The sequence below is a fragment of the Panulirus ornatus genome, chromosome 10 (assembly GCF_036320965.1).
Source record: "Panulirus ornatus isolate Po-2019 chromosome 10, ASM3632096v1, whole genome shotgun sequence".
Taxonomy (NCBI): Eukaryota; Metazoa; Arthropoda; class Malacostraca; order Decapoda; family Palinuridae; genus Panulirus; species Panulirus ornatus.
Genome location: NC_092233.1, coordinates 29,555,984 through 29,571,113, shown reverse-complemented (window position 1 = coordinate 29,571,113; position 15,130 = coordinate 29,555,984). Strand labels below are relative to the sequence as shown.

The following is a 15,130-nucleotide window of genomic DNA, read 5'->3' as shown; positions in this document are numbered from 1 at the left end:
TGGGCCATTCTTATGTCTGTTTACTTACGCTACCTCGCTAACATGGGAGAGAGCGACAAAGAAAACAAAATAAATAAATATATATATATATATATATATATTTTATTTCCACACATCTCTCTTACCCTTACGTTACTTACTCGATCAAACCACCTCACACCACACATTGTCCTCAAACATCTCATTTCCAGCACATCCACCCTCCTGCGCACAACTCTATCCATAGCCCACGCCTCACAACCATGCAACATTGCTGGAACCATTATTCCTTCAAACATACCCATTTTTGCTTTCCGAGATAATGTTCTCAACTTCCACACATTCTTCAAGGCTCCCAAAATTTTCGCCCCCTCCCCCACCCTATGATCCACTTCCGCTTCCATGGTTCCATCCGCTGACAGATCCACTCCCAGATATCTAAAACACTTCACTTCCTCCAGTTTTTCTCCATTCAAACTCACCTCCCAATTGACTTGACCCTCAACCCTACTGTACCTAATAACCTTGCTCTTATTCACATTTACTCTTAACTTTCTTCTTTCACACACTTTACCAAACTCAGTCACCAGCTTCTGCAGTTTCTCACATGAATCAGCCACCAGCACTGTATCATCAGCGAACAACAACTGACTCACTTCCCAAGCTCTCTCATCCACAACAGACTTCAAACTTGCCCCTCTTTCCAAAACTCTTGCATTCACCTACCTAACAACCCCATCCATAAACAAATTAAACAACCATGGAGACATCACACACCCCTGCCGCAAACCTACATTCACTGAGAACCAATCACTTTCCTCTCTTCCTACACGTACACATGCCTTACATCCTCGATAAAAACTTTTCACTGCTTCTAACAACTTTCCTCCCACACCATATATTCTTAATACCTTCCACAGAGCATCTCTGTCAACTCTATCATATGCCTTCTCCAGATCCATAAATGCTACATACAAATCCATTTGCTTTTCTAAGTATTTCTCACATACATTCTTCAAAGCAAACACCTGATCCACACATCCTCTACCACTTTTGAAACCACACTGCTCTTCCCCAATCTGATGCTCTGTACATGCCTTCACCCTCTCAATCAATACCCTCCCATATCATTTACCAGGAATACTCAACAAACTTATACCTCTGTAATTTGAGCACTCACTCTTATCCCCTTTGCCTTTGTACAATGGCACTATGCACGCATTCCGCCAATCCTCAGGCACCTCACCATGAGTCATACATACATTAAATAACCTTACCAACCAGTCAACAATACAGTCACCCCCTTTTTTAATAAATTCCACTGCAACACCATCCAAACCTGCTGCCTTGCCGGCTTTCATCTTCCGCACAGCTTTTACTACCTCTTCTCTGTTTACCAAATCATTTTCCCTGACCCTCTCACTTTGCACACCACCTCGACCAAGACACCCTATATCTGCCACTCTATCATCAAACACATTCAACAAACCTTCAAAATACTCCCTCCATCTCCTTCTCACATCACCACTACTTGTTATCACCTCCCCATTAGCGCCCTTCACTGAAGTTCCCATTTGCTCCCTCGTCTTACGCACTTTATTTACCTCCTTCCAGAACATCTTTTTATTCTCCCTAAAATTTAATGATACTCTTTCACCCCAACTCTCATTTGCACTCTTTTTCACCTCTTGCACCTTTCTCTTGACCTCCTGTCTCTTTCTTTTATACATCTCCCACTCAATTGCATTTTTTCCCTGCAAAAATCATCCAAATGCCTCTCTCTTCTCTTTCACTAATACTCTTACTTCTTCATCCCACCACTCTACCCTTTCTAATCAACCCACCTCCCACGCTTCTCATGCCACAAGCATCTTTTGCGCACTCCATCACTGATTCCCTAAATACATCCCATTCCTCCCCCACTCCCCTTACTTCCATTGTTCTCACCTTTTTCCATTCTGTACGCAGTCTCTCCTGGTACTTCCTCACACAAGTCTCCTTCCCAAGCTCACTTACTCTCACCACCCTCTTCACCCCAACATTCACTCTTCTTTCCTGAAAACCCATACAAATCTTCACCTTAGCCTCCACAAGATAATGATCAGACATCCCTCCAGTTGCACCTCTCAGCACATTTACATCCAAAAGTCTCTCTTTCGCGCGCCTGTCAATTAACACGTAATCCAATAACGCTCTCTGGCTATCTCTCCTACTTACATAAGTATACTTATGTATATCTCGCTTTTTAAACCACGTATTCCCAATCACCCGTCCTTTTTCAGCACATAAATCTAAAAGCTCTTCACCATTTCCATTTACAACACTGAACACCCCATGTATACCAATTATTCCCTCAACTGCCACATTACTCACCTTTGCATTCAAATCACCCATCACTATAACCTGGTCACATGCATCAAAACCACTAACACACTCATTCAGCTGCTCTCAAAATACTTGCCTCTCATGATCTTTCTTCTCATGCCCAGGTGCATATGCACCAATAATCACCCATCTCTCTCCATCAACTTTCAGTTTTACCCATATTAATCGAGAATTTACTTTCTTACATTCTATCACATACTCTCACAACTCCTGTTTCAGGAGTACTGCTACTCCTTCCCTTGCTCTTTTCCTCTCACTAACCCCTGACTTTACTCCCAAGACATTCCCAAACCACTCTTCCCCTTTACCCTTGAGCTTCGTTTTACTCAGAGCCAAAACATCCAGGTTCCTTTCCTTAAACATACTACCTATCTCTCCTTTTTTGACATCTTGGTTACATCCACACACATTTAGACACCCCAACCTGAGTCTACTAGAAGGATGAGCACTCCCCGTGTGACTCCTTCTGTTTCCCATTTTTTAGAAAGTTAAGAAATACAAGGAGGGGAGGATTTCTGGCCCCCCGCTCCCGTCCCCTCTAGTCGCCTTCTACGACACGTGAGGAATGCGTGGGAAGTATTCTTTCACCCCTTTCCCCAGGGATAATACATATATATACATACACACACACATACACACATATACACACATATATATATATATATATATATATATATACATATGAAAAAAAAAAATATATATATATATATATATATATATATATATATATATATATATATATATATATATATATATATATATTTATATTTCTTCTTTTCTTTCAAACTATTCGCCATTTCCCGCATTAGCGAGGTAGCGTTAAGAACAGAGGACTGAGCCTTTGAGGGACTACCCTCACCTGGCCCAATTCTCTGTTCCTTCTTTTGGAAAATTAAAAAAAAAATGAGAGGGGAGGATTTCCAGCCCCCCGCTCCCTCCCCTTTTAGTCGCCTTCTACGACACGCAGGGAATACGTGGGAAGTATTCTTGCTCCCCTATCCCCAGGGATAATATATATATATATATATATATATATATATATATATATATATATATATATATATATATATATATATATATATATATATATATATATATATATATTTCTTTTCTTCTTTCTTTCAAACTATTCGCCATTTCCCGCATTAGCGAGGTGGCGTTAAGAACAGAGGACTGGGCCTCTGAGGGAATATCCTCACCTGGCCCCCTTCTCTGTTCCTTCTTTTGGAAAATTAAAAAGAAAAAAAAATGATGAGAGGGGAGGATTTCCAGCCCCCCGCTCCCTCCCCTTTTAGTCGCCTTCTACGACATGCAGGGAACACGTGAGAAGTATTCTTTCTCCCCTATCCTATATATATATATATCTATCTCTGGGGATAGGGGAGAAAGAATACTTCCCACATATTCCCTGAGTGTTGTAGAAGGCGACTATAAGGGGAGGGAGCGGGTGGCTGGAATCCTCCCCTCTCTTCTTTTTTTATTTTCCAAAAGAAGGAACAGAGAAGGGGGCCAGGTGAGGATATTCCCTCATAGGCCCAGCCCTCTGTTCTTAACGCTACCTCGCTAATGCGGAAAATGGCGAATAGTATGAAAGAAAAAGATATATATATATATATATATATATATATATATATATATATATATATATATACATACACCTTTGCCGAAGATGAAAGCCGGCAAGGCAGTAGGTTTGGATGGTATTGCAGTGGAATTTATTAAAAAGGGGTTGACTGTATTGTTGACTGGTTGGTAAGGTTATTCAACGTATGTATGATTCATGGTGAGGTGCCTGAGGATTGGCAGAATGCTTGCATAGTGCCATTGTACAAAGGCAAAGGGGATAAGAGTGAGTGCTTAAATTACAGAGATATAAGTTTGTTGAGTATTCCTGGTAAATTATATGGGAGGCTATTGATTGAGAGGGTGAACTCATGTACAGAGCATCAGATTGGGGAAGAGCAGTGTGGTTTCAGAAGTGGTAGAGGATGTGTGGATCAGGTGTTTGCTTTGAAGAATGTGTGAGAAAGACTTAGAAAAGGAAATGGATTTGTATGTAGCATTTATGGATCTGGAGAAGGCATATGATAGAGTTGATAGAGATGCTCTGTGGAAGGTACTAAGAATATATGGTGTGGGAGGCAAGTTGTTAGAAGCAGTGAAAAGTTTTTATCGAGGATGTAAGGCATGTGTACATGTAGGAAGAGAGGAAAGTGATTGATTCTCAGTGAATGTAGGTTTGTGGCAGGGGTGTGTGATGTCTCCATGGTTGTTTAATTTGTTTATGGATGGGGTTGTTAGGGAGGTGAATGCAAGAGTTTTGGAAAGAGGGGCAAGTATGCAGTCTGTTGGGGATGAGGGAGCTTGGGAAGTGAGTCAGTTGTTGTTCGCTGATGATATATCGCTGGTGACTGATTCATGTGAGAAACTGCAGAAGCTGGTGACTGAGTTTGGTAAAGCGTGTGAAAGAAGAAAGTTAAGAATAAATGTGAATAAGAGCAAGGTTATTAGGTACAGTAGGGTTGAGGGTCAAGTCAATTGGGAGGTAAGTTTGAATGGAGAAAAACTGGAGGAAGTAAAGTGTTTTAGATATCTGGGAGTGGATCTGGCAGTGGATGGAACCATGGAAGCGGAAGTGAATCATAGGGTGGGGGAGGGTGCGAAAATCCTGGGAGCCTTGAGGAATGTGTGGTAGTCGAGAACATCTCGGAAAGCAAAAATGGGTGGTATGTTTGAAGGAATAGTGGTTCCAACAATGTTGTATGGTTGCGAGGCGTGGGCTATGGATAGAGTTTTGCGCAGGAGGGTGGATGTGCTGGAAATGAGATGTTTGAGGACAATGTGTGGTGTGAGGTGGTTTGATCGAGTAAGTAATGTAAGGGTAAGAGAGATGTGTGGAAATAAAAAGAGTGTGGTTGAGAGAGCAGAAGAGGGTGTTTTGAAATGGTTTGGTCACATGGAGAGAATGAGAGAGGAAAGATTGACAAAGAGGATATATGTGTCGGAGGTGGAAGGAACGAGGTGAAGTGGGAGACCAAATTGGAGGTGGAAAGATGGAGTGAAAAAGATTTTGAGTGATCGGGGCCTGAACATGCAGGAGGATGAAAGGCGGGCAAGGAATAGAGTGAATTGGATCGATGTGGTATGCCAGGGTCGACGTGCTGTCAATGGATTGAATCAGGGCATGTGAAGCGTCTGGGGCAAACCATGGAAAGTTCTGTGGGGCCTGGACGTGGAAAGGGAGCTGTGGTTTTGGGCATTATTACATGACAGCTAGAGACTGAGTGTGAACAAATGGGGCCTTTGTTGTACTTTCCTAGCGCTACCTCGCACACATGAGGGGGGAGGGGGATGTTATTCCAAGTTTGGTGAGGTGGCGATCGGAATAAATAGAGGCAGACAGTATGAATTATGTACATGTGTATATATGTATATGTCTGTGTGTGTACATATATATGTGTACATTGAGATGTATAGGTATGTATATTTGCCTTACATCCTTTGTAAGAGATTTGTGTGATAATAAAAAGTGTGGTTGAGAGAGCAGAAGAGGGTGTGTTTAAATGGTTTGGACACATGGAGAGAATGAGTGTGGAAAAATTGACAAAGAGGATATATGTGTCAGAGGTGGAGGGAAGAAGAAGAAGCAGGAGACCAAACTGGAGGTGGAAGGATGGAGTGAAAAAGATTTTGAGTGATCGGGACCTGAACATACAGGAGGGAGAAAGGCGTGCAACGAATAGAGAGAACTGGAATGATGTGGTTTACCAGGACCAATGTGCTTTGAGTGGAATGAACCAGGGCATGTGAAGCATGTAGGGTAAACCATGGAAAGGTCTGTAGGGCCTGGATGTGGAAATAGACCTGTGGTTTCGGTGCATTACACATGACAGCTAGAGACCGATTGTGAACGAATGTGGCCTTTTTTGTCTGTTCCTAGCACTGCCTCACTGGATGGGAGGGATGCTATTTCATGTGTGGCAGGGTGGCAACAGGAATGGATGGAGGTAGCAAGTATGGATATGTAAATGTGTATATATGTATATGTCTGCACAGGAATAAGCATGTATACATTGAAATGTATTATTATTCTGCTTTGTCGCTGTCTCACGCGTTATCAAGGTAGCGCAAGGAAACAGACGAAAGAAGGGCCCAACACATCCACATACACATGTATATACATACACGTGCACACACGCAAATATACATACCCATACATCTCAACGTATACACATATATACACACACAGACATATACATATATACACATGTACATAATTCATACTGCCTACCTTTATTCATTCCCATCGCCACCACGCCACACATGAAATAACAACCCCCTCCCCCCAAATGTGTGCGAGGTAGTGCTAGGAAAAGACAACAAAGCCCACATTCGTTCACACTCAGTCTCTAGCTGTCATGTAATAATGCACTGAAACCACAGCTCCCTTTCCACATCCAGGCCCCACACAACTTTCCATGGTTTACCCCAGACGCCCTGGTTCAATCCATTGACAGCACGTCGACCCCGGTATACCACATCGATCCAATTCACTCTATTCCTTGCACCCCTTTCACCCTCTTGCATATCCAGGCCCCGAGCACTCAAAATCTTTTTCACTCCATCTTTCCACCTCCAATTTGGTCTCCCACTTCTCCTCATTCCCTCCACCTCTGACACATATATCCTCTTGGTCAATCTTTCCTCACTCATTCTCTCCATGTGACCAAACCATTTCAAAACAACCTCTTCTGCTCTCTCAACCACACTCTTTTTATTTCCACACATCTCTACTACTCTTTCCTTACTTACTCGATCAAACCACCTCACACCACATATTGTCCTCAAACATCTCATTTCCAGCACATCCACCCTCCTGCGCACAACTCTATCCATAGCCCACGCCTCGCAACCATACAACATTGTTGGAACCACTATTCCTTCAAACATACCCATTTTTGCTTTCCGAGATAATGTTCTCAACTTCCAAACATTCTTCAAGGCTCCCAGAATTTTCGCCCCCTCCCCCAACCTATGATTCACTTCCACTTCCATGGTTCCATCCGCTAACAGATCCACTCCCAGATATCTAAAACACTTTATTTCCTCCAGTTTTGCTCCATTCAAACTTACCTCCCAATTGACTTGACCCTCAACAATACTGTACCTAATAACCTTGCTCTTATTCACATCTACTCTTAACTTTCTTCTTTTACACACTTTACCAAACTCAGTCACCAGCTTCTGCAGTTTCTCACATGAATCAGTCACCAGCACTGTATCATCAGCGAACAACAACTGACTCACTTCCCAAGCTCTCTCATCCACAACAGACTGCATACTTGCCCTTCTTTCCAAAACTCTTGCATTTACCTCCCTAACAACCCCATCCATAAACAAATTAAACAACCATGGAGACATCACACACCCCTGCCACAAACCCACATTCACTGAGAACCAATCACTTTCCTCTCTTCCTTCACGTACACATGCCTTACATCCTCGATAAAAACTTTTCACTGCTTCTAATAACTTGCCTCCCACACCATATATTCTTAATACCTTCCACAAAGCATCTCTATCAACTCTATCATATGCCTTCTCCAGATCCATAAATGCTACATCCAAATCCATTTGTTTTTCTAAGTATTTCTCACATACATTCTTCAAAGCAAACACCTGATCCACACATCCTCTACCACTTCTGAAACCACACTGCTCTTCCCCAATCTGATGCTCTGTACATGCCTTCACCCTCTCAATCAATACCCTCCCATATACAATTTACCAGGAATACTCAACAAACTTATACCTCTGTAATTTGAGCACTCACTCTTATCCCCTTTGCCTTTGTACAATGGCACTATGCACGCATTCTGCCAATCCTCAGGCACCTCACCATGAATCATACATACATTAAATAACCTTACCAACCAGTCAACAATACAGTCACCCCCTTTTTTAATAAATTCCACTGCAATACATATTTGTTTATTTATTTATTTTGCTTTGTCGCTGTCTCCCGCGTTAGCGAGGTAGCGCAAGGAAACAGATGAAAGAATGGCCCAACCCACCCACATACACATGTATATACATACACGTCCACACACACAAATATACATACCTATACATCTCAACGTATACATATATATACACACACAGACATTTTTTTTTTTTTCCAAACTATTCGCCATTTCCTGCGTTAGCGAGGTAGCGTTAAGAACAGAGAACTGGGCCACTGAGGGAATATCCTCACCTGGCCCCCTTCTCTGTTCCTTCTTTTGGAAAATTAAAAAAAATTGAGAGGGGAGGATTTCCAGCCCCCCGCTCCCTCCCCTTTTAGTCGCCTTCTACGACACGCAGGGAATACGTGGGAAGTATTCTTTCTCCAGATAGGGGAGAAAGAATATGTACATATACATATAGTGAAAAGTTTTTATCGAGGATGTATACATATACATATATACTATTATTTTTTTATTATTTTGCTTTGTCGCTGTCTCTCATATTAGCGAGGTAGTGCAAGGAAACAGACGAAAGAATGGCCCAACCCACCCACATGCACATGTATATACATACACATCCACACACGCAAATATACATACCTTTACATCTCAGCGTATACATATATATCCACACACAGACATATACATATATAAACATGTACATAATTCATACTGTCTGCCTTTATTCATTCCCATATATATTTATTTATCCCATATATATATATTTATCCCTGGGGATAGGGGAGAAAGAATACTTCCAACGTATTCCCTGCGTGTCGAAGAAGGCGACTAAAAGGGGAGGGAGCGGGTGGCTGGAAATCCTCCCCTCTCGTTTTTTTTTAATTTTCCAAAAGAAGGAACAGAGAAGGGGGTCTAACAACTTAAAATTCTTTGAGTTTTTCTAGTGATACTTAAGACTGAAATTAAAATTCTTTCAACCCTTTTTAACCAAAAACATTGGCATCTTTCTCAAAAAGTTCACTAGTTTAGAGGAATACTGATGTCCCTTAACTATTAAAAATTTCCAAGCGCTGAATTTGCATTAATGCTATAAAAATTTGCTATCCAAAATCAATTCTTACCAAGGTAGGATATACACTACCATGGTTGGGTATATGTAACATACATTTCACACATCTGAACTGCTAATTTCAACAGAAAAATAAGTATAACATGCTGAACGGACACACGATGAAGGCAACAGCAAGGTGGTGGGCCTCCCTCCTATCTACAAGTTTGAAAAAAATTGCCATTTAATTTACACTTATTTGAAAATTATGGATGAAATATAAAAAGCTTGTCAAATCACAAATATTATTGCAAACATGAATATAACATGGTGAATACTTAAAAAAAAAAAATAAGGAAGGCTGGATCCAAATGACAGGCTTCCCTTCCTGCAAAGGAAATTCTTGCAACCTGGCTGCTGCCTTCTTTTTATTTATTTGTATCTAACTTATCTCCCACTGAAAAGAACACGTGAATAAATATCTAAGCATATAAAAGATACTGAAAAAAACATGAAAAGCCTGTTAAGCTACTTTCATCATCAGAATGATAGATGAAAAAACAATAATGGGAAACAACAAGAGCCAAGATTTATAAACAAATGAATTAAGTCACAGCTAAATTGCAATCCTCCAATGTAACCAAGTTGGTTAAGCCCAGCTGGTGCTGCTCTCATTTATATCTATATTCATCACATTGTTTTCATATGCTTTATTGATTAGTCAGGCTATTCAACATTTGTACAGCCCAAGGTGAAGTTGCCTGTGGATTGGCATAAGACAGCTACAGCACCCCTATGTAAAGACAAAATGGTACAAGAGTTTATGCTCAATTTACAGAGCTTTTAAGTCTTCTAAGTAAGCTTGGTAAGGTGTGGGAGAGCAATGACAAAGATGGTAGTGGCATCCTTTATCAAGAGATATTGATGCTCTATGAACCATGTGCTTGCTTTCAAGAAATTGTAATAGAAATATTGGAGCAAGAGCCAATTGTATCTGGCATTCATAGCTCTGGAGAAAGCCTATGACAGTACTGACAAATAGGCCTTGTGGAAGGCACTATAAATGTATGGGGTACAAGTTACCAAATCCAAATAGTTTTTTTTTTTCAAAAAGAGCATGGCATTTGTGCAAGGAAGGAAGGAAGGAGAATGGTTCTAAGTGAAATTGGGTCTGTGTCAAGGATTTGTGATGTCATCTGGCCAATCTATCTGTTTATGGATGTGATGGGGAGGTGAAAGCAATGGTCATAATGCACAGGGTCTGTCTGCTGTGTTCTAGGGGTAGAGGTAGGAGCATGGGATGTTAATCAGTTGCTATTGGTGACATGGTCTCAAAAGAAACTGAAAAAGCTGTTGACAGAGTTTAGAAGTGTGTTAGAGAAGAAAGTTGAGAGTAAACATACACAAAAGTAAGAAAATGTGATGTAGCAGAGAAGTGAGACTGGATGGTTTGAATACAAGTCTAAATGGGGACGACCAAGAGGATGTGCTTTAGGTACCTCGCAACAGATGGAAGCATGGGAGGTGAAGTTAGTCACAGGGTGGGAGAAGTGAACTGAGAACACTTTGGAGGAGGGGAGCTAGCTAGGGTCATGGGTGCTTTGAGGACACTTTGGAAGAAGGGGTCAGTGCCTGGTAGCAAAAAGCCTAGTCTGTCTGAAGGTAAAATATTCTTAACAATGTAGTCTGGAGGCAAGTCTTGAACCCAGATGGTAAGCGTAGAGAAAATGGAATGCCTAAGAACAACACATTGTGAGAGACATGCTGTTAATGTAAGAAATGGTAGTGCAAATGAAGAGTGGGATTACAAACACAGGGTGAGTGAGAAGGCTGATCAAGGAGTGCAGAAATGTTTCACACAAATGGAAAGGAAGAGCTACGAAAGACAAAAATGATCTAAATATAAGATTTAAAGGAAGGTTGGGGGAAGGGATGCCCAAAAAGGAGAATGAAAGATGGAGTGAAGGAGGCTTTAGCATATCAGGGCATGAACTTTCAGAGGGTGAAAGGCAAGCATTTTCAAAATTTACTGGACTGATATGATAAGGAAGAAGGGAAGGAAACATGCTATCAATAGGCTAATCCTGCGCATATGAAGCAGTCAAGGTTAATCATCAATGAGTCTCTGAGGCTTGTCTCTAAAACTTGGCTGTGTATGAACAGCTAGGGTTATGGTGCATCAATACCTGACAAAGAGTGTATGTGTGCAAATAAGATAAATGTCGATATGTTACTGAGGCTACCTTACTAAGAAAAAAAAAAAATTATGACAAGTTTTGAATGTTTTTCTTATTTTCAGAAAACCAGAAAATGAATGTTTCACTCTAAATGTTTGGGCAGGAGGGAGGTCCACAAGCCTAGCTATCAACTTCCTACCCCATGTTTATTTTGCACAATATGCTCATTTATAATGTTCAAGCTATATTACCTACATCATCTTCATGTACAACTCCTATTGGTGTATTTATGAAAGTTTAAGAGCACTGAGGTTTTGTCAAATGGGGAACCTAGGTGATGGCTGGGAAATGAGTACCTCTTCTACTATGGAGACATGAAAAAAAAGTTCAATAAACCAATTAGCATTATGATAATAATTATTATGATCACAATTACCAATCCATTGACAGCACGTCGACCCCGGTATACTACATCGTTCCAATTCACTCTATTCCTTGCATGCCTTTCACCCTCCTGCATGTTTAGGCCCCGATTGCTCAAAATCTTTTTCACTCCACCTTTCCACCACCAATTTGGTCTCCCACTTCTAATCGTTCCCTCCACCTCTGACACATATATCCTCTTGGTCAATCTTTCCTCACTCATTCTCTCCATGTGACCAAACCATTTCAAAACACCCTCTTCTGCTCTCTCAACCACACTCTTTTCATTACCACACATCTCTCTTACCCTATTATTACTTACTCGATCAAACCACCTCACACCACATATTGTCCTCAAACATCTCATTTCCAGCACATCCACCCTCCTGCAGACAACTCTATCCATAGCCCATGCCTCACAACCATTGCTGTCAATGGATTGAACCAGGGCATGTGAAGCGTCTGGGGTAAACCACGGAAAGTTCTGTGGGGTCTGGATGTGGAAAGGGAGCTGTGGTTTCGGGCATTATTGCATGACAGCTAGAGACTGAGTGGGAACGAATGGGGCCTTTATTGTCTTTTCCTAGCGCTACCTCGCTCACATGAGGGGGGAGGGGGTCGTTATTCCATGTGTGGCAAGGTGGCGATGGGAATGAATAAAGGCAGACAGTATGAATCATGAACATGTGTTTATATGCATATGTCTGTGTGTGTATATACATGTATACATTGAGATGTATAGGTATGTATATTTGCGTGTGTGGACGTGTATGTATATACATGTGTATGTGGGTGGGTTGGACCATTCTTTCGTCTATTTCCTTGCGCTACCTTGCTAATGCGGGAGACAGCGACAAAGCAAAATAAATAAATAAATAAATAATTACCAATTCCTTAAAATATGATGGTGGTATCTTAAAGCTGATATAAAGTTAATGAGAACCAAGGCATGTGAAGCATCAGGGGTAAACCATGAAAAGGTCTAGAGATCCTGGTTCTCAAAAGGGTGCTATGGTTTTGGTGCATTACTCATGACAGTTAACAGCTAGGTAATGGATGAGAGTAGATGTTGTGTTTCTTCATTTGTTCCTGACACTGCCTCGTTGAGGCAGGAAATGGCGATCAAGTATAGAAAAAAAATCATAATCATTATTCACTTATACCAACCTTTTCTAAGATTATAACCTATGGTATAAACAGAGGAGACTAGCACAGACTAAACATTCAACATATATGTCCTCCACTGACAATTCAAACCAGGTCCTGTATTTATGAATACTTTGTAAAAGTAATTCATAAAATTATAAAATATGAAATACTGCACTTGGTTTACAATTGTCCTCAACTATCAGTTATCATATTTTAAATATCATACATATAACCTGGATTTACAGAAGGGAACAACATCAAAATATACCTCAAGCATTAAGAATAATTCAGGCAGTACATCCACATTCTCTTCTGTGGTTTACTAAAAAGTACTTTTTAACAAGTATTTCTAAAAAAAAAAAAATATATATACATATATATATATATATATATATATATATATATATATATATATATATATATATATATATATATATATAATATATATATATCTTATGGAATATACTTCAGTGCAACAAAACATACCTTGCATTGGTAGAAGCAGAGGAGGTAGGTGGTTTTTTGCCCTCCAGAGAGGCAAGATGAGCTTCTAAGGCATCAAGGAGACTGCTGGGAGCCTGCAGCAGAAAATTCATGATGAACTATTCTATTATTACAACAAAAATGTAAACACAGACCATAACATTACAAAATGTGCAAATTCTGGTAAATTTCCATATTCTCTAATTCAAGGAAATCACAATGCCTATCTCTTTAATCTTCAAATAAATACAATAAATCTCAACAAAAAATAATTATAATCAAAATGAAATGTTAAGATCAGAATATATTTCTTTGTTGCAAACCTACAGGAGGAACTTTTTTTAAAAATCTGTAAATCTAAATAAAAATATATAAGATGAAATAAGTTAAGCATAGACCAGAATACACAAGTATCCAAACAACTCACCGAGGCCGTGTGTGACCCCGAGTCGTTTCTGTAGGCCTGGTGTAGATCATGCACCAAAAAACAGGAATACAAGCAGTTGGAAGTCAAACTTCAATTAGACAAAGCAAAAAGGGTTATGTTCATTACAAAACTATAACTAATTCCTTGAATCCTCCTTAAAATATGCTGGTGGTATTTTAAAGCTGATATAAGCCAGTGATATGTTAACTGATTTCACAAATATGGAGGTTTCTGGCATGCATACCTCTTAAATGCTTAACAAACTCGATCTTGTTGTAATATAAATAAAAGTGATTACTCAAAAAGACAAGCAAAGGCCAATATCAGTATATCATGCATTACTACTGACAAGAATATTACATGCACATGCAGTCAAAATACTCAGGGTCATCAGAAAGTTTATATCAACAGAAAAATTTTGGTATACAAAAAAATAATGAGATCTCAGGAGGCCTTCTAAGGTCCACCCGGTAAGCCCAATTCTAGAGCAATGCCAGTGAAGGTCCTTCGAGTTTCAGAATTTGTTGCAGTTTTCAGGAAGCAAAGTAGTTTTTCCAGCAATTACTTTTGAATTATTACTACTCAAATGTTCATCTAAAATTATGAACATGAAATTTCAACCAATCTTATTCTATCAGCAAACAATTGTTACTGACAACCTTGAGCATCTTAAAGGTGTACCCTGCATATACGCATAAATAATCACCAAATCACATTACTTTCACAGAAATCTGTTTCACATTCATCCCCAACTTTTTTACATTCATTACAACTACCTCACAAGTTGCTTTTTCATCCAACTCATGAGATCCTTAGTAACAATTTCTACAGTATTGGCACTGCCATTCTCTTATTACCATATCATCTCTCTCTTTTATAACTAATATACCACTATTTCCTTGTCATTACTTCCTATGCTAATATCTCCTGACCTGAAATTCAATGATGACACCTGTTTCTGATATCTGTAGTAAATTGCCTAATCAAAACTTACTTTCTACATGTCAACAAAGACAGTGTCCATCTTAAATCCAACAGCATACCTCTCCTTCACTCATCTTTACATACCTTAAGATACTGCACATTTCCACCC

General features: G+C 39.9%; 1 protein-coding gene across 23 annotated transcripts in view; it reads right to left on the bottom strand.

The window, feature by feature from the left end:
* The window catches only part of lap (phosphatidylinositol-binding clathrin assembly protein lap), an 806,852-nt gene that overhangs the window by 412,750 nt on the left and 378,972 nt on the right, over positions 1-15,130 (bottom strand). For 16 of the 23 annotated variants that reach the window (XM_071665674.1, XM_071665673.1, XM_071665675.1 and 13 more), the window contains 2 exons: positions 14,038-14,073; positions 13,614-13,705 (listed from right to left, as the gene is read on the bottom strand). In XM_071665674.1, coding sequence (XP_071521775.1) covers positions 13,614-13,705; positions 14,038-14,073 — 128 coding nt within the window. The remainder of the gene's footprint in view (positions 1-13,613; positions 13,706-14,037; positions 14,074-15,130) is intronic. The other 7 variants (XM_071665679.1, XM_071665690.1, XM_071665685.1 and 4 more) reach the window with 1 other exon arrangement.